The sequence below is a fragment of the Brienomyrus brachyistius genome, unplaced genomic scaffold (assembly GCF_023856365.1).
Source record: "Brienomyrus brachyistius isolate T26 unplaced genomic scaffold, BBRACH_0.4 scaffold35, whole genome shotgun sequence".
Lineage (NCBI taxonomy): Eukaryota > Metazoa > Chordata > Actinopteri > Osteoglossiformes > Mormyridae > Brienomyrus > Brienomyrus brachyistius.
Window position 1 is genome coordinate 2236483 of NW_026042310.1, and position 18837 is coordinate 2255319.

The 18837-nt window shown below is 46.7% G+C and overlaps 3 protein-coding genes across 11 annotated transcripts in view; 1 reads left to right on the forward strand and 2 right to left on the reverse strand.

Moving 5' to 3' along the window:
* The window catches only part of amot (angiomotin), a 29747-nt gene extending 25511 nt beyond the window's left edge, over positions 1–4236 (forward strand). For all 4 annotated transcript variants that reach the window (XM_048998127.1, XM_048998126.1, XM_048998128.1 and 1 more), the window contains 3 exons: positions 145–380; positions 1074–1343; positions 1839–4236. In XM_048998127.1, the coding sequence (XP_048854084.1) occupies positions 145–380; positions 1074–1343; positions 1839–1951 (619 nt within the window). In that variant the 3' untranslated portion in view covers positions 1952–4236. The remainder of the gene's footprint in view (positions 1–144; positions 381–1073; positions 1344–1838) is intronic.
* A 772-nt stretch (positions 4237–5008) lies between these two features.
* On the reverse strand, positions 5009–10780 carry LOC125721911 (mitochondrial fission factor homolog B). Of its 3 annotated transcripts, none has more exons than XM_048998132.1 (8): positions 10683–10780; positions 9749–9958; positions 9526–9656; positions 9274–9368; positions 8523–8675; positions 8287–8358; positions 6591–6657; positions 5009–5722 (listed from the first exon to the last, which is right to left on the reverse strand). In XM_048998132.1, the coding sequence occupies exons 2-8, from the start codon at positions 9945–9947 to the stop codon at positions 5414–5416; spliced, it is 1026 nt and encodes a 341-aa protein (XP_048854089.1). In that variant the 5' UTR covers positions 9948–9958; positions 10683–10780; the 3' UTR covers positions 5009–5413. The 3 variants fall into 3 exon arrangements, with proteins under 3 accessions (XP_048854089.1, XP_048854090.1, XP_048854088.1); XM_048998133.1 differs by having other exon boundaries at positions 5009–5616; positions 9526–9659; XM_048998131.1 differs by having other exon boundaries at positions 9526–9659.
* Positions 10781–11104: 324 nt separating this feature from the next.
* LOC125721897 (transmembrane gamma-carboxyglutamic acid protein 3) lies at positions 11105–18206 on the reverse strand. 4 transcript variants are annotated; one of them, XM_048998107.1, is made up of 5 exons: positions 18139–18158; positions 17913–17956; positions 16787–16831; positions 15952–16088; positions 11105–15585 (listed from the first exon to the last, which is right to left on the reverse strand). In XM_048998107.1, exon 5 carries the CDS (start codon positions 15574–15576, stop codon positions 15022–15024), a length of 555 nt encoding a protein of 184 aa, XP_048854064.1. In that variant the 5' UTR covers positions 15577–15585; positions 15952–16088; positions 16787–16831; positions 17913–17956; positions 18139–18158; the 3' UTR covers positions 11105–15021. The 4 variants fall into 4 exon arrangements, with proteins under 4 accessions (XP_048854064.1, XP_048854063.1, XP_048854065.1 ...); XM_048998106.1 differs by lacking the exon at positions 17913–17956 and having other exon boundaries at positions 18139–18206; XM_048998108.1 differs by lacking the exons at positions 16787–16831; positions 17913–17956 and having other exon boundaries at positions 18139–18202.
* Positions 18207–18837: the final 631 nt, after the last annotated feature.

Genomic DNA, 18837 nt, shown 5'->3' on the forward strand with positions numbered 1-18837 from the left:
TACTGGCCAGCGAAGACCTCATGTGACCTCATCAGCCGTGTGACATCATCAGCCATGTGACCTCATCACCCGTGTGACATCATCAACCGTGTGACATCATCAGCCATGTGACCTCCTCACCCGTGTGACCCTAACCCCCAATAGGATCAAAAGCCTCCATGCCCAGATCATCGAGAAGGACGCCATGATCAAGGTGTTGCACCAGCGCTCGCGCAAGGATCCCGGCAAGTCGGACGCGCCGTCGACCATGCGGCCCTGCAAGTCGCTCATGTCCATCGCCAACGCAGGCAGCTCGGGGCTGCTGTCGCATTCGCTGGGCCTGAGCAGCAGCCCCATCACCGAGGAGCGCAAGGACGACCGCAGCTGGAAGGGAAGCCTGGGTAAGCACCACGCCGGGCAGAGCGTTAGCACTTTGGGAATTACAGGATCACGGGGATTTCCTGCCTCAACACCACCCTGGCCCAGGGGGACAGATGCCTCCAAGGACACTGAGGCGGGTTTTATATTATCATGCAAATAACCTGAAACCGGACATCACTCTTATTAACCACTAGAGGGCACCGCACATTCCCTTTGGGGCAGTTTTAATACCTAGCGCTGAATAATGACTTTAAAAGATTACAGTTTCAAATCCCTCAAGTGATTCCTGTGTTTGATTCCGAAATCCCACGTTACGGGGCCAAAACAAGATCAAAAGAACCATATGCAGAGAACGAGGGGCGTGTCCATTAGCTGTGTAAGAACACACTTGTCAGGTATGGGTTGGACGATTTGACGTTGTTTGGAGTCCATATCTGAAAAACCGTGGGAGGAGAAGCGACAGATTACATGTTCACTTTGCAGTCACACTAATTAGATTTATTAGATAAATTTGTCTGCTTAGTGGCAAAATGATAATGAACAGTGTCTCACGACGCCTGTTCCATGACTCTTTAACGTACACAGGGCACACAGATGGGATTGTCACATGACTTAATTCTTTGAACGGTAGATGCTTTCCCTTGTAGTTTCCATGGTTACAGTGCTTGGCTAGCGTCATGGTGATGATGATGCGGACCTTCTCGCACATTCAGGGGTTCTGCTGGGCCCCGAGTTCCGCGCGGACTCCCTGCGGGCCGAGTCCATCTCCTCGTCTCCCTCACCTGTGTTCCCGTCCGCTCCCATGGTGGCTGGACACTCAAAGACAGGCAGTCGGGACAGCTGTACTCAAACCGACAAAGGCCAGGAGTCTGGAAAAGGTGCCGGCGTGGGCACCGGCCCTGCCTCTGCCACTCTGCCCTCCACCTCGGCGCCGACCCGCATCACCAGTCCAAGTCCGGTGTACATCCCAGACCGCATCGCAGGTACAAACCCAGCACGTGGCCATTGACCCGATTCCCCTTTAAGCACTGGCAGCTAATTAAATCCACATCGGGATCGTTAAACCCCGGTCACTCTAACATCCGATTGCAGACAGGGCTTGTTCTGTCATCTTTAAACCAAGGAGCACATCAGAATTAGCACAAAAGATTAAGTAGGTCCCGTTAGTATTTTAATTACTACACACTAAAACGTTTGCCTAGATAGAACCAGGATGAGCAGCACTACTTAAAAAAACCCTTTAGGAATAACTGGAGAAATCAGTCTTTGAATTCCACCCCATCAATGACCAAATGGTCTAGCCCACTTCCTATTGGGTATTTCTGTTGGCTTGCACTGGGTAGGAAGGTCACTGATAGCAATAATCCCACCGCCCATTGTGGCATTCCTCCAACCATCTGAAGCTGGAGTTTGACAGACAGGTGACACCAAGAAAATGTGCGACACGACACTAAGTCCCGCCTCCCTCTCCTCCCCAGATGTTCCCATGTTCCACAGCAGTACGCTGGAGCGGAGGCAGCCTACACAGTCACTGCCGCAGCCCATAACGCAGCCCGAGATGGACAGCGACATGGTGGAGATCCTCATCTGAGCCCACTGATCGGGGGGCGGGGGGTGATCCTGTGCACACTACACACTAACTAACGTCTCTAAGGAAAAAAAAAAACTGTAAAAAGGTGAAGGATCTCTTTCTTTTCATCCTCTTGTAGTGGTAGCTGACAGACGCTGTGTGTAAATGCACTGCTGCTTGTGAGTGAGATTGTGTAGAAGAGACCCTGTACACCGTTCGTACTTTTTGTCCCCTCCTGCGATCCGTTATCCTTCTGTACAGTATTGCTGGGGTTACTTCGAGCCCTCTGGACCAAACGTGTTTCTTACCCTTAATCATTTGTTGCACTATTTTTTTTTTTCTTCTTTGCATTTCTTCCCCTCCGTTTGCTACCTTCCCCCCCCCCAGTCTGGCTATTTATGAGTAGCTTATATTTACAGATTAAACTAGGCACTTGGGTAGCAAGCAATAGCATGTTAAACCTGTACATATTGTACTATGATACTGTAGGGCGGGTTGTTTTTTAGTTTCTTTCGTAAAATCGGAATGGGATAGACTTGCCACTGCTAAGAGGAGAAGCACTGGAGAAGCACTGGAGAAGCACTGGGAAAACAGCGTCCAGCTCCTGCCTGGAAACGATCCTGTAACTGTGCTTGAAGACTGAAGGGACCAGTGACTCCACTGGCCTGGGGTCATTCCGACCACGCTCGGGTGCAAGCCGGGGTCATCGTGCCCAGCCGGTGCCAAACCACAGCCTCCCAAACGCCCCCCCCCCCCAGTGAAGACTGTGAAATGGTTTTTGTTCTTCAGGGGGTCTGTTTCAGCATGGACCGTCTTCGGTTAAACCATACACGTGTTTCCGCCAAGGTGGCCGGTCCAACATTTCACCGCGTCGCACTCCCAGAGGGTCCTGGTTGCTCTGTGGAGTCCCCCAGCCCTCACCAAGCCTGGGCCGTCACATTCCAGGCTCAAGGCCACCCGCCCCCTCTGCCCATTACTCTCGCCGATCTCCGAAAGCCTCCCGGAGAAGAAAGAAAGATGTGGCCCTGGGGGTCTCCGGAGGGTAGCAAGGGAGCTGGACAGGGGTGGTACCCACATCGAACAGTATTAGCCACTTCAGGCTAACCGGATAGACCGCTGCCAAAGTCAGGACAATTTCGTCAATCCATCCATTATCCAACCGCTTGTCCTGGGGGGGGGGGGGGGGGGGGTTACAAGGAAAGTCAAAGGGAAGCCACTGCTGTCGGTTCCGATTTCAGAGTGACTGATGGCGACCCCCCCCCCTCCCAATGCCTGAAGCTGGTGTGTAACCTTGCCAGCTACACGTGTGGAGTGTATAGTGATCCGTGATGAGCACTCAGCACATGCCAAGACACACGACACTCAGTATTGATACACATTCAGATGCACAGAGCTAACCCGGAGTGCCGCGTCCCAGAGACAGCGCCTCCTAGTGGAAATGTGCTGCTTTTCAGCCTACACCTGCCCATCCTGTTTCATTCTTTTACAACTCATCTGAAACGCTCACATTTCACTTTATTTCTTTTTTATCTGATTACTTCTGAAAGTTTTTTTTCTTAAACAGGAATAACACGATCCAGGAAGCTGCAGAATATTTACATTACATTACGATTTGTGGAGAGACTTCCACACTGTTTAAATATGTGGTAGAGCCACATACTTTTTTTGTTACTGTAAGAAAATGTGTTGCGGGCTTGTTTTTTGGTAGCAAAAAAAAAAAATCACAGCAGCAAAATCTGACAGTATGCAGCAGCATCGTGTGCGCTTTTATGAAAAGGGAATTTCCGTGGGTTATTTTTAGAAGACCGTCGCAGTATCAGTCCAGCTTCCAAACAATGTCGAAATGCTTGCAGGAAATCTGTGTTAACTAGCTGGATGTCGGAACAATAGCAGTGTTCATGTTCTCGTACCCGGAGCCAGCTCAGTGTATTGGTTTGGCAAGTTTTTCAGCAGTTCCTCCAGAACGACTATCTGCTACGTTTCGTCGTGTCGCCCGAGTTTCAACTTGCCATCTCCTGATAAATTTCGGCATTTTTTTTTTTTTTGCCAGTGTTACATACCCATCAACATTTTGAAATCTCCGCCTGACGCCCATCTTTGTGACCTCTCCGTCTCCGTTCAGGAGACACAGAGGATGTTGTTTGAAAAGCGGTTGAAATCAACCGGAATAAGATTGAATGTTTCTTTACAGAAACTGATAAGACGTTGGTGTCCCAAATGGGGAAAATCAATTTCAGCCTGCATATGGTCGCAATGGGGATTTGTGTGTGTGTGTGTGTTTTTTTAATAAATTTCTTTGGGTTTCACTTCTTTTCCTTACGGTTTGTGCTCCTTTTGTAAAGTAGTATTGCTGTGTTTTTCTACAAAATCCACCACAGCGATGCTGCCTCCTGTAAGTGTACAGTCACAGTCCAACTCGGGGAGGTCGCACCGCAATCATCTCAGTCTCTGCCTGTGGTTTGGGTTCCTGCACCTAACACAAGTTTCAAATTACTTAGTTTAAATGTTTAACGTTAACTTAAAAAGTGTTTCTTTTCTTAATTAAAGAAAAGCGGCATGAAAAGCACATGTTTCTATTTTATTTGCCATTAATATTTCAGCACATTTTGTGTAAGCTTAAAAAAAAATCACTATTAAAAGAATGCTTTATTTTATACATCATTTCATCTTCTGTGTGACAGGCATTACTTTAAATTCACATTTTCACCCTAAGGGGGGGGGGCAGCATTACCATCCACCCATGCCCCCATCTGCGCCTGGCCAACTTACCCCAACCCAATCCCAGCCACACACACCTCCCAAACCCACGCTGCATCGCTAAGCTGTGTGTGTGTGTGTGTGTGTGTGGGCCGGTGTGCTGCGTGAGGTGACGTCCCCGCTACGTCTGTTAGGATTAACTCAACTCGTATCAAAGAACGAGGGGAAAATTCCAGACCTAAATCACTGCACTGCAAGCATCTCCCACATGCAAGCTCACAGACCCTTGGTTCCAAGTCAAAATGGAGCTTCATTCTGTCCTAAACTCAAATCGCGACCAGAACCAAGATGCTTCAGACATGGATGACTTGGAAATAAATCTTCGAACAAGTACCTTTATTTATTGGTAAATTAACAGCAAGCTAATCGTGTTAATTACTAGTAACAGTGCATGCATCAGAATGGTGACGAAATTAAATCAGTCTTTACAGGAGTATGAGACGCTAAAAACGCATTTTAAATATCCAACTACAGCAACTACCAGTAACGTAACGTAAAGCCGCATGCGATAAACTTGCATTTCCTCCAGATGTTGAAAAGTTCTCATATTGCTCTGTTTTGATTTGCTACACACATAGCAAATTCATATATTTACCCCCCGGCCACGTTTCAGTTCGTGAGCACAGTTGTTGGGGTTGAGGTCCTGCTTGACGACACAGTGCTGCCGGCCAGCTCAGGGGTCAGAGTCACGGAGGTCGCAGGCCGAGTTCGGTCCTACCTGTCCAGCTATCTACCGCTCTTCTGCCGTCTGCGTGTGCGTATCTGCGACCCGAGTGCGGTTGCGCAGTTGTGGGCGGCTATCTTCGCAGCCAGAGCCAGCCGTTGAGCAGACAGGCGGAAATCAGCAGGGAGAACAGCAGCTGCTCGCTCTGCCGACGCTCCGCGTTCTGCCGCTCCAGGGCGGCCAGCCGCCGGTTCATTTTCACCACCTGGGGGTGCCGGTGAGACGTCCTGATTACATCCTGAGCTCCATCTGACCCCAAAACCCCGTCCGTTCTGCCATGTCGGCCCAGGAATACCAGAAGGTTCCGGAACCTGTCCCGAAGTTCCGAAAAGATGCCAACCACGATATCTCTGAGAAACGTATTTAACTGTAACTGCTGCAATTAAAAGCCAACAGTGTGAATGGATAGAAATGGTAAATATGGTAAGGCAGATGTCTACAAAAGGAACCGATGGTGATAATGTATCACACTGAGTTTCCACACTCAGTATACGCGCTGAACTAAGCGGCAACCAAAATGAAGCTTAACATTTTAAGTGGGAATGTAATACGGCAGGAATTAAGTCAGCATCTTTAAACCTGCTAATCTCACTGTCTAATACCAGAGGTGGGAAGTTCAGGTCCGCAAAGTACAAATCCTGACCGGGATTCGGTTTCAACCAACCAGTTGCGTATAAAGGGTCACAGTCACAGAGTGCTCAACTGGTTGGCTGAAACAAAATCTTGGCCTGGATTCGTACTTTGCGGACCTGAACTTTCCACCTCTGACTAATACCGTTATAATCCAAGTTTCAAAAGACAAAGGGTTGAACCATTCCAACTCTTACAGTTATTCACTGCTTGAATGCCACAGCACAAAGCCAGACGTTCATATAGAGGCACATCCAAAGAGGAAGAATTACTATGCAACTCTGGCTGGGTGAACGGCTTTTTGAAGGCATTGTTAAAGTATGAATGTGACAATGCACCAAGCCTTAAAACCTGCAGACCGCAATGACACCCCCTGGTGGCACTACAGATAATTACAGGTCTTGGAAAAAAAAAATACTGAAAAAAGTACCCTGTACTGAACACATCAGCCACTAGAGGGCGATGCTTTGTCATTCTATTCGGAGAGTAGAAGCTTCAGAAAGACACACAGGAAAGGCAGGACAGGGGACGATGCGTGCGGAAACTCACCTGTCTCCGTAAAACGAGGAACTCGACGTTGTCCCCGCCATCATCCTCCAGCCATTCCATTGTGGTACTGCCTCAGGAGAAAGGAACACAAATTAGCTCAGAGTAAGAAGCTGTGGTTAACAGACGGTTAACAGACGGTTAACAGTGTGCTAAGCCCAGCTGCCATCACACTGATGACTCGAACACTCTGAGAACTAAGAATCTAACCGTTTAAAGGAATGCTTTGTTTTTTTTGTTTACCGGGCATGTTTGAGGACGTGACTTCAAAGGTAAACCTTGCTGAGGTAATTAGATTATTACATCTTACTTAGTCAGCAGATGCTTTTAACTAAAACACCGTACATTTCTGAGAAAGTGGGTCAGACAGTCCCCGGAACAACTGGGGTTTAGGGGCCTCGCTCAGGGGCCCGACGGTGAGGGTTAGGGGCCTCACTCAGGGGCCCGACGGTGAGGGTTGGGGGCCTCGCACAGGGGCCCGACGGTGAGGGTTAGGGGCCTCACTCAGGGGCCCGACGGTGAGGGTTAGGGGCCTCACTCAGGGGCCCGACGGTGAGGGTTAGGGGCCTCACTCAGGGGCCCGACGGTGAGGGTTAGGGGCCTCGCACAGGGGCCCGACGGTGAGGGTTAGGGGCCTCGCACAGGGGCCCGACGGTGAGGGTTAGGGGCCTCGCACAGGGGCCCGATGGTGAGGGTTAGGGGCCTCGCACAGGGGCCCGACGGTGAGGGTTAGGGGCCTAATTCAGGGGTCCAATGGTGAGGGCTAGGGGCCTCGCTAAGGAGTTCAACTGTGAGGGTTAATTGCCTCGCTCAGGGGCCCAACGGTGAGGGTTAAGGGCCTCACTCAGGGGCCCGACGGTAAAATCACTTTGCCGGCACTGAGATTTCAATCGGCATCCTTCTGGTCACTAGGGGTGCAACGGTACACAGAAATCAGGGTTTGGTTCATTTCACGGTTCGGTACAGCGACGGCAAAAGTAGCGAATCATAAACCGCTTCGTTTTTCTTTATTAAATAGTGGTTAACTGAACAAAGTATGGCTTTCTTTAAAAGTCTCTGTCAATACTGCTACAATCTACTAATTAAAAAAAGTTAAATTTACTTAAAAGTAAATAAAAATAAATATCCATTTCGATGTACATTTAGAAAACTAGCCGCGCCCGATCTGCACTATATTCACATCAGCAGCGTTCAGCTTCATATCAGAGCTGTGCAACACAAATATGGTCTCAAAACACACAAAGCGTAACAGAATAGACATTCATTATGGTGCAGTATTTAAAGAAACACCTCTGCTGTGCTTGTATCCACATTAACAACTTCCAGCTTCACGCTACGACTTACACCCAAATACGTAACGGTGCGGCTTCAACTGCCTGTTTCCGATTGTCGGGGGAAACACACAAAGGTTTCGCAGTCACTGTATTCGTTCGGTACATATGCGTACTAAACTGAAAGACCTGTGTTCGAGAATTTCACGTGTACCGTTACACTCCTACCAATTACAGGCACAGCGTTCTGCCCACCTGAGCCGCGCGTTACCTTTAGATCAGAGAATGGTCTTTTTTTTTTTTAAGTATAAAGAGAAGCAGGACTGAATGCAGTGGATTATTTTTTTTTTACTCCACAGCACAGCAGAAGCATAAGAGATGATAAAACTGAGCCTGTTATGTGACGGGGGAATTGGACGCCATGACACCTTCTCCGGCTGAGGCCTGTGGTGCTGGGGATGTCTGTCAGGGCAGTGGGGGGGTTCTCTGGGCAGCTGGACCTGTAAGTGGAGGATTGGGGGGGGGGGGGATGGAGTACAGAATTCAAATATATTTCTAATGTGGGTCACGTGAAAAGCTGTCCAATAGAACGGCGGTCCAGTCAGAGGGGTGGGGCTTATTATGGATTAGGGAGAACGAGGGAGGTGTGTGTGACATATGTCACCTGGCACTGTACTTCTGGGTCACAGACTGCAGGACCCGGCGAGAGGCCAGACGACCCAGGTCTTTGGCGGCCTGCAGCATGTGCTGCGGGGTCAGGAGGCTGGGTGGGATGGTAGAAGGTCCTGGGCACTGTGGAGGGTGTCCAGTGCTGCAACTACGGCGAGTGAGGATCGCATACACAGAGAGATCTCACCATGGCAGCAGTACAGTAATAAAACAACATGGACGACAGCGCCGCTTAGTGTAAAGGCTGCCGATCGTCTGCAGTGAGCAGTGCTGAGCAAGTGGACAAAAGTGTCTATCAAACAGCTGTAACTCAGCACAGAGTGGCACTATATTCTGCACACTGTTAAAATGGCTAACACTATGCATGACTCTGGCTCCCCCTACTGTTGGCTCAGAACACTGACATAACATGCAACAGGCTTTAGATTCGTCACTGGTATATTTTACTCAGAATTTATTTTGCTGATGAAGTAGTAATATTGTAAAATGTAGTTCACAACGCCTGTTAGTTTTCTTAAATGACTTTGCAACACATTAACTGCAAAGTACTTATACTAATATTTCAAGGTTAAAGACTAAAAGACCAAATCAGACCTAAACTAATGAATTTGGTACCGAGAGCCACCATTTTACCGGGATAATGTCATGTGACCAGCCATAATGTCATGTGACCAGCCATAATGTCATGTGACCAGCTAGAGTTTTAAACAAAACAAGGAAAAAGCTGTAAGCAAAGGGAGACATACATGGGAGGTGTATGAAGAATCTGCTTGGAAGCGCTTGGGGTCACAGGGGGACTCCAGTTAATGGTCTGGTCACTGAATGACCTCCGCAGGGGGCTCTGTCAAAGCAGAGGCTTGTGAGAACATCCCACACAGGTAAATATATACTTTATTAACCAGAATAAAAGCATAACGAGTATAGAGGACACGTATAAATCCCGGCCATGCCTCAGCCCAGAGAAGCGCACATAAGACAGTCAGGGTGAGCCCACTTACCACTGGGGGGTCTCGTGAAGACGTCGACCGATCCCAACCCGCAGATTGGACGTCCCATGCCAAACCCACATGGGGGGGGGCACTGTGCTTGAACGAGGTGGAGAAAAACGGCCTGGGGTTCAAGTCCATGGCTTCTGGCAGAGGTAAAAACCCTGAAATGTTAAAACTATCCCACCTGTGCCGCATGGAAATGGTATGCTCCTGTCTGCGAAGCAGCGCGCACCTGCCAGAGACAGCCTGTCAGGGACATGCATCCTGTAGGCCAGCGTCAAGTCCTCCAGCTTCTCTGGTTTCTCGTCTCCGGGTCCCACCCCCACACTCAGTCGCTCAGGCACTTGCATCTTCTGGTTGATGGCCTCAGTGAAGCCCTGGTCCACACCGCGAGCCCGAGGCCGCCCCTCCAGAAACTCAGGGGAGTCCATAACGCCCTGACCTGTACTCAGGTACACGAACACGTTAATACACCCTTATGCATTCAATTTTGCATTAATCGTTTATTAATCAACTAAAACGTCATAACATACAAATTAAACTCAATAGGTAGGGGAGGCCGCGACCCAGTAGGATAAGCGGTTTGGAAAATGGATGGATGGATGGAGGTAGGTAGGGACTGCCCTAGTCTGGGAAGCTAACGCAATTATGGTATTCGGCATTTTGCCTAGACGTCAGTCTAAACAGTTAAAAGGGGATGCATACCACAACTAACATTACATCGCATTTCATTAAAGTCACAGCTTATGAGAATTATATCCGACTACTTCAAAACGCATGGAAATGAACCGGTAGTTAATGCGTTGTTTTCTGTTATGTAGTTGAAAGTTTGATGGTTGAAAAATAAATCGAAAATAACATCGGCGCATGTTGGTGAACCTTGTCGTCGGTTAAGTCACATTTGCAGAATAGCATGAATAAAAGCTAATAAAATTATCGTTAGCTAGCATGCCGGCCATTTCCCAAGTGCAGTTAGTGCTTTGCAAGGACACTTCCTAAAAAGTTATTTATTGAGGTTAAAAATGGCATTCTCTCGGAGCCACGAACAAATAATCTAAATGCACTAATCCCTACAGTCCTCATATGTTTAGTGTCAAAACTGGTAAGTTCTATATCTGTGTAAACAACTCAAAAACGACTCCAAACTCGAGTTACAACACACTAACCTTCTCCAACGAACCGGTGACGTCACTGTTTTAGAAAGTCTGCAAACGGAAGTGCAAAGCTCCATGATGATTGGCTGAAGGTGGGCAGGCAATTTCACACCTTGACCACTATGCCTCCGTGTCGCTGTTGCTCGTTTAAATGGACACGGGCTCGGAAAAACAAATTATTCATTTAATTATGCTTTTAACAGCGTGTTACACTTAATTTCCTTTTTTTATCTACAATTTTAGAATATTTTAAGGGGTAACATAACTATTATTGGTAAAGAGTTCAAATTTGAATTGTACTGAGTACATATTTTCTTTGCATAATCCCATGATCCTAAAAATCATTCAGAAGACTGATAATTTATAATCATAAATTATTATAAAGTATTATAATAACCAGATCATTCGGCATAATTCAGCAGAAGACAGGGTGGTATGGATAAAAACACATTTATTATATACACAAAGGTATCATCAGTGCTTTCACAAATTTGGCACTTAGTAAATAAGTGTGGCTATGGTGATCTGTGTGAACGGGGGGGGGGGGTGTGTCACTAGTGTCACTAAACGGAACAGAGTAGAAGGTGACAAGGCAAAAAACAGGCCCCACAGATTTTATTTTTTTTCCCACTGACACTGGTCAAAATGGCATCCTGTGTAGAATATACCCAAGCCTTGCGTCCCGTGGTCAGCTTCCTCATTTCCCTGACCAAAATAATCAGTTATAAGATGCAAGGAAGATCATACTGGACATATTGGCAGCAGGTTTTATATAGCGTGTTCCTGAAAGAACAAATACGCGTCATTCACACATGACACTTGTTTGACAATTCAGATATTTCGTGAATTAGTTGTGTTTTGTTTCTTGTGTAACAGAATTTTTTAACGTGTAGGAACCCGACTGGTTCCTCTTAATGACAGACATTCCTCTTGTCACCTTTTACATCGGCCCTGACACAATTCTTCATATCTAAACATTACTAAGAGACAAAAATAAAGGACTTGTATATAGTTCACATCGTAAAGACTCCCCCACACCTGCGACGTTTGCTGATGGAATATAATAAGGAATTACAGTCTGCCATGGGAGCACGAGTGGAGAGTGGAGATTCTTCACTTGTCAAAGTGTTCAAAATATCACAACAAAGATGTACATAACAAAACCGTAGAACCGTCCATTATTTTCCAAAGTCCTAGAATTTTGTAATTTCTTCCAGTAAGAATTTAACAACCTGCGAGAACTTTCCCTATATGCATTCTCACTGGATTCGGCAATTCCAATTCATCAGCGAACCGCTAAAATCACTCAATCAAGCAATAATCAAGTTTGATTAATCAAGTCTTCAAAAGTTATCAAATCATTATTCGGGAAATCCCGTCTCGCAAGTTCTTTTCACAGAGGATTTCAAAACCAAGTTTTTAAAAAAATCTTGAACTCACTTTCAATGGGGACAGAAGAAAAGGCAAAGGAAAGATTTCGGAAGACAGACGCTTGGTTTCGACAGCCTTGGATTTTCCAGGCAAAATTGACGCGACACCTGGAATCTTCTAGAAAGATCTGATTATTTAACAGTGACAACTGGAACATTGTTCGGATGAATTGTCGAAAGCAAAATAGTTACATGTTTAGTTAAGGGTCAAGTGAAAAATATTAAATTTCTCATAAATGTAAAACACAAGGGTCGGTATAAATATATCAGATGATGGGTGCGTTCAGTGTTTATGTCCTCTCAAGCTACAGACATGAAGACCTATAGTCACCAATTTTCCTCACGTCAGGTGGTTCACACGTGTTAAAATCTGCTCTAGAAACCTGTAGCAGAAGGCAACAAAATACAATCATAAAAATACAAATCTATGCATTGGCAAATCATAAAAAAAGACATTCAAGTGGAGTGGTTCAAACACACATGTATGCACATATATACATAAATATACACTGTAAGTTAATTTCTCCTGCTGTGCTTCACAGAGATATTCTTCTAAGATAAAAGACCCTCTCTGGACATTAAGGAAAACATGAACGGATAATGGTCCGTCTCACTGGAGCGATCGACTAACTATCTTCAGATACCTGCGCTAGCAGTGAGACCGTCTGAGAAGACACCGTTTGTGGAGATAAAGGGAACGGCATCTCACGTCATGGAGATTTGGCGAAAATGCACGGGAACGATCAATTGGTCATTAATCAGTGAGGTGCTAACATTAGGCATTTAGATATAGAGACTGATATGGCACAAAGTGTGGCCAATGGGGGACGGAGACATACACACACACAATACTTCTTTTGCTTGAAATTCCACAGCTCAAACCCAATACAGCATTATAATACATATTATTATATACCAATTACAAGGACAACACATAACCCCTTGAGCCACTCTAGGGATTGTGCAACACAGTGTTGACAATAATGACCCACAAGAAGAAATGGTACAGCTGGTGAGCGGCTGCTAGCTCTGCTCTAGACTTTGTATCATGAGATGGGACACAACCAGACTGTAGGTTACAATGCACAAGCCACACCATTACCCCATGGGATATATTCAAAACCAGTCCACTTCTGCTGCTGTAAGTGGTATCACTCAAAATGTGTTTCTCAATACCAAGAAGGCAAAGATTGTACTTGTGGTCTCGGCAAGAACGGTCTTGCTATCTTTTGCTCCCAAAAATGAACATGGGCTGTGATGAATCATGGGATTGGTTTTGCTGGGCAAGGATGAATTCAATATATCCTTGAGATTTGGGACGGGGTAAGAATGACCCCAAGAACGCATTTCTGTTCTTAGCACTGGAAATGGTCTACGGAAATGGAAGGTGGTGTCAAACGGGTACGTGGGAACACAAATACGGTCAAGTATACATAGCGAGAAACACCCAAACTCTGATTCCTTCAGGGAAGGTGTGGCCAACTTCATTTCGCATCACCTAGGATATTCCGGGCATCCCAACTGAGACATCTAGACCCGTGATCCCAATTATCCTTCTGCGGACTCCGTTGGCAGGAACGGCTGTGGTTAACCTGAGCTGAGAGTATGCCTTCCGACGCGCATCAAGACGGACACACCAAAAGGCATCGCGGCTGCTTGTTTGGCCGAAAGGAATGTTTCGCAAAGCGTCAAGAGAGAACGAAACAACCGTGTGAACGGTGCCACCTGGTGGACACAAACAAGTACGAAATGCTTTTTAAACATCTTGATTCTTACTGAATGTCGTGAAAAAGTAACAAAACACAGTATAAAGCCAGTGGAGGCACAGGTTGCCTGCTTCCTAATCATTCAAATGCCAGATTCATGGAAGACAGGCAGAAAAAGGGCGGTTTTGGGGGGGGGGGGGGTTATGTAATGTGCTCCTCTGTGTCTTGACTGCGGTCAGCCATGTATGGGCACATGCACAGGGGTGTGTTGAGCAGTTTCCTGCTACAATCGAGACGAAGAAGGTGCTCGTCCGACAGGGAAAGCAGCATAGGGAACTAAGGCCATAGACGTTAAGAGACAGGAATGTTTTACCATTGCTATTTTTATAGATCCTGAAATTGTCAGAATTCCCCAGACCTTTGTAAATTCAGATGTATTGTCACATGCCACCATATACACGGATCTCAGTGCTCTCTCGGGGTTGCCAGCCCCCCCCCCCCTTTCTGCCCCATAACCCCATGACAATAAAGCTTGAATCTGTGACGTACAATTTCAGGCATTGTGGGAGGTGTCTCTATAACGCTCAGGACTGGGGTGGGGTGGGGGGATTTCACTCCTACGATACGTGCAACCTACGGCTGGTGTTTGGACAGCTCTGTTTTGCTGGAGGACTGAGAGTGCGAGAGGGGGCTGCTCACTCTTGTTTTCCGCTGGCCGCATCTACGCCGTCCTGGATGTGTGATGGACAGTTTCGAGTCGACCGCTACGCCTTCCCCATACCCAGCGTATAGCCAGGAAGGGCTCGTGCTAAATTCACAGCCAGCGCTGCAGGCGCCATGAGCGGACTGCCCGCTGGAATGCACACTGCTTCTTCTGCATCTCCAGTCTTCCTCTGTCTTACAGCCAGGGGAGGAGCATTGGGACGAGGGTTTGGGAGCCGGAAACCCCTAATGACGGGCAAGGACACAGGAGCCTAGCTGCACAGCGACCAGGAACATCTCAGCGATGATCAGAGTGAACAGGATACCACCTGCCAACACTAATGCACAACGAATTCACTGGACATGACCCCAAGCACTGCCCACGAACGGGGGGGCACACGCAGGCTCCACGTGCAGAACCCGGAATCGCATTCTGGAACTTTCCTCAGCCGCCAAGGGTGGTGAGATGTGGGGGGGGGGGGGTTGGTGGAGGAGGGTGGGGAGGCAGGGCATTCATTTCTGCTTGACGATCTCCTCGTACTTGGGTGGGGGGTCGCTGTAGGGAACTGAGGTCTCATCGCTGCTGCTCTCCAGGTGTCCCGTCACCTCCTCGTAGGAGGGCGGGGGTGTGGCCCCGGAGAGCCGAGACGCCACAGAGGCGGAGGAGTCCTGGATGTAGAGAGCACGGCCGTTGGGAGGGAGCGACTGCTGATGGGGGGCCAAGCCTCCTCCCGTACCTCCTCCACCTCCCCCGCCGGCCGCGGACGCCCCTGTCGCCCGCCCGCAATCTGAATGTGTATTCTCAGAGTGGCCGGCAGTGTCCCGGTGCACCAGAATGCGGGGCAGGCTCCGGGAGGTGCGGCTGGCCAGATAGCGGTTCTGAGTGTACGCCGGCCGGCGCCGTGTGGCCTTCTGCAGCTGGCACCTCCAGATGAGGAAGAGGGCGATGATGATGAGGAGGGCCACGCCCAGCAGCGGCACCACCATGTAGACGGTGTCGGCACGCTCTGAGCGCGTCTCTGTGTTGGTGCTCACCGTGTTGGTGCTCACACGCTTCCAGAACTCCATCGGGGCTGCCTGCGGGGATGCAGAGCATTGTGGGTAAGAAAGTTAATGCTGAATTAATGATATTTAAAGATTGCAAAAGAGACCAAACAATGTGGCAGATTAGACAACAAAAAAGCTCGTAGCTTTTGGGTAATTATTTGGGAAGCTGCAAGCATTCTCTTAAAAAGGCACCCAATTTCCAGTACTATGCAATGAACTCTACTGCCCCCTGCTGTTCAGGGTCTACACTGTCACTCTGTGCCGAAAAGTAATCCCCCTTTCAGAAGAAACAGGGCTGTGGAAAAGCCTAGACACACCCCGGTCCTCCAGGCTAATGTCCATGCCCGAGTTCTTGACTAAAACTCCTACATTCCAGAAAACGCCCAGGAGGTGTACCGTGCACTCCCAGGTCCTGTGCACCTCCTCACGGGGAACACGTCCGTCCTCTGCACGCTGTCGAAACTCCTCCTGGAACCCGTTGGCAGTGAGGGATTAGAGGCAGAGACAGATCGCATCCTTCACTCCTGGGAACTCTGCGGGTGTCAGAGACAGGCCAATGATCAGCGAAGTAGGCGGGGCAGACTTGCTGATGGACAAACGGGACCGCCAATCGTGACGCGACAGTGGCTGCCATCCAGTCTGCCTGCTGCGTGTGGAGCCTCTCAGCACCATCAGAGCTAATTAGCAGCAACAGACTTTTATTTGCAGTCATAACACACAGGTTTCTGGCCACAGTAATAAAATACAAGAGCTGGTTCGGGTCCCAGGACGATCTCCATTATGTTGCCAGTGAACATATTACGGCTGAACTGCTCTAGTAAACTCACCGCTATACAGATGAGTAAACATGAAAGATGCTTCACATAAAAGTACAGAGGTGAAAATTTCCGATCCAAAAAGCAGAAACCTAGACCAAGATTTTGTTTTTGATCAACCAGTTGAGCATAATCAAAGTCACAGAATATTCAACTGGTTGGCTGAAACAAACTCTTTGGATTTTTTACTTTCTGGATCTAAAATTTCCACCTCTGTTGAAATGTCATATGAGCAAAATAATAATAACATTAACCTAACATTAATCTAAACATTTGTTCAGTCAGTAGTGGCGATTAATTTCTTTTAAATGTACAGGGTATGCCTCTAACACTTAAGAATCACTTTTCAGAAGAAAAACGGCAAGAGAGCCACCAGCGGCATTTTGTGACACAGACACTTAAGGACGCCTTCCCACCTTCAGCCATGTTGAACTTCACAACCAGGACTGCAAGGCGCGGACCTGCGGAACAGACTCCGGGGAGTCAGACTGGGAGCCTCCGAGAATGACAGCACAGTCAGTGATGTTTAAATAATGGGGGTATACAGGTAGCAAAATATTTCAGTCTCCAGTAAGACTATTTATATTAAAAATAACTATGGGTGCAAACAAAAGGCCTTTGATATTTCAGATTTCCTGATATCTGTCGGGAAACAAAGGACTGACCAAGACTAAAATGTCAATTCATTTCAGTGAGTGACCGTCGAGGCTGTGTCTCTGGCCTTGTCGATCAATACAAGATCTTTCTGTTTGCATTTGTATTCATTTGTATTACAGTCAATGTTTGTGTATTTCTATAAAAAGTAGAATTAATAATTTATGATCTTAAATCACAAAACTAACCGCGGGCACTCTGCGTTACAAATTTATTAAAAAAAAAAATCCAACTGACGTCAAGAGGGAACATTTAGGTACCACCAGAAAACCAACTCTTACTGCTTCCAGCAGACCAGTGACAATAACAACACGACTACACAATTTAAGGTTCAAGATTTGTGAATTTATAGACAGCTACACGCACCGTATATCTTTATAAATAAATTCGGTCTCCTATAAATAAGCGGTCATGGGAGGTTACCATGGCAACAACGAGGAGGTGGAGGAGAGTAAGGAGATGCGCTCAAAACAGTCAAACAATCCGGGCGCGCTTAGTTAAAATAAACACGTAAGCATACGCGTCGAGTTAGTCTTTACTGCCAGCGCCACGGTCACCAAAAAGCGAATTATTTCCAGGAATGTAATCACGCCATCCAGCATGTCATTTATCGCCAAAAGACACATGTTACATGTGAGAACTTAGGTAGAATTGCTGGACATGAGCTTCGGGATCATGCAATGGTCGGATGAGACGCATAAAAGATACGTCGCGGCTGTAACACTGTCTATTTGAATATCAGGCACGAAAACTGGTTTTATTTTAATAAGTAGGGCGCGCATATGAAAATATTTGTCTTAACAAATAATCTCGCAAACAATTCAGGTAAACATATTATTTATTACATTATATTATTACAATAAAAAAGAAAATTGTTTGCTGACTTACTGGGTAAGCAATGAAATAGTGGCAAGAGTTATATGAGTGTTTAGCTGAGATATCAGATAAAAATAAAATAAAACGTTACAGCCAGCTAGTTATAATACTTGTTTAACATTGCATTTGTCACTAATAAAAATTACTTCCATGAATTTCACAAACAGTATTTAAATTGTTTACAACCACGAGCGAATGGCTAAGAAACAAAAATACTCAAAAATACTGTAAACCCTACCTTCCACATCATAGCAAAAGCACTTCTATGCCATCCGTTTCCAAAACCGGAGCACCCACACAAGGCATTCAGCGATTGAAACGAAGACGCGCGTCAGCCAATAGAAATTATGGAATCCCCTTTATTGTCCAATGAGCTCATGGACCGAGATACGTTAGCAAACAAATGACGCCTCCGTATGACAAAGCATGATGGGTAGTGGAGTTAATTGCCATATACGCCCCTAGCTACTTCCAGCAGTTTAAACAAATCACCCCGCGTAAAATAATCGTTGCGCCGGTACACTATTTTGAATAATTTATTATATACATACTACAATCAGTGGTTTCATTTAAAAATACATCGACACCTTCCTAGAATGGAAGCTATTTATTTTTCATGCCACGCCTTGTATTAAAAGACTACATGCCCCAGAAGACACGCGTCTCTTTCTTTATTACGTTTTCAAAGCACGGAAAAGGAATGCATGATATATGAGAAAACATTTTATGGCTAAACATAAAATCGTATGTAGTTAACTTAAAAGGCTACGTAAACAGGGCTGACGTTGACTGATATGAGCTGTAAATGTCATTAATTAAATGTTCAGACCGTAAGGCTAAAACAGATAGCCAGTTACCCAGGACATCTCCGGCTAATGGTACAAATAAAATAACTACCAGACGCACTAATACCTACAGATGATAACATAAAAGGGTA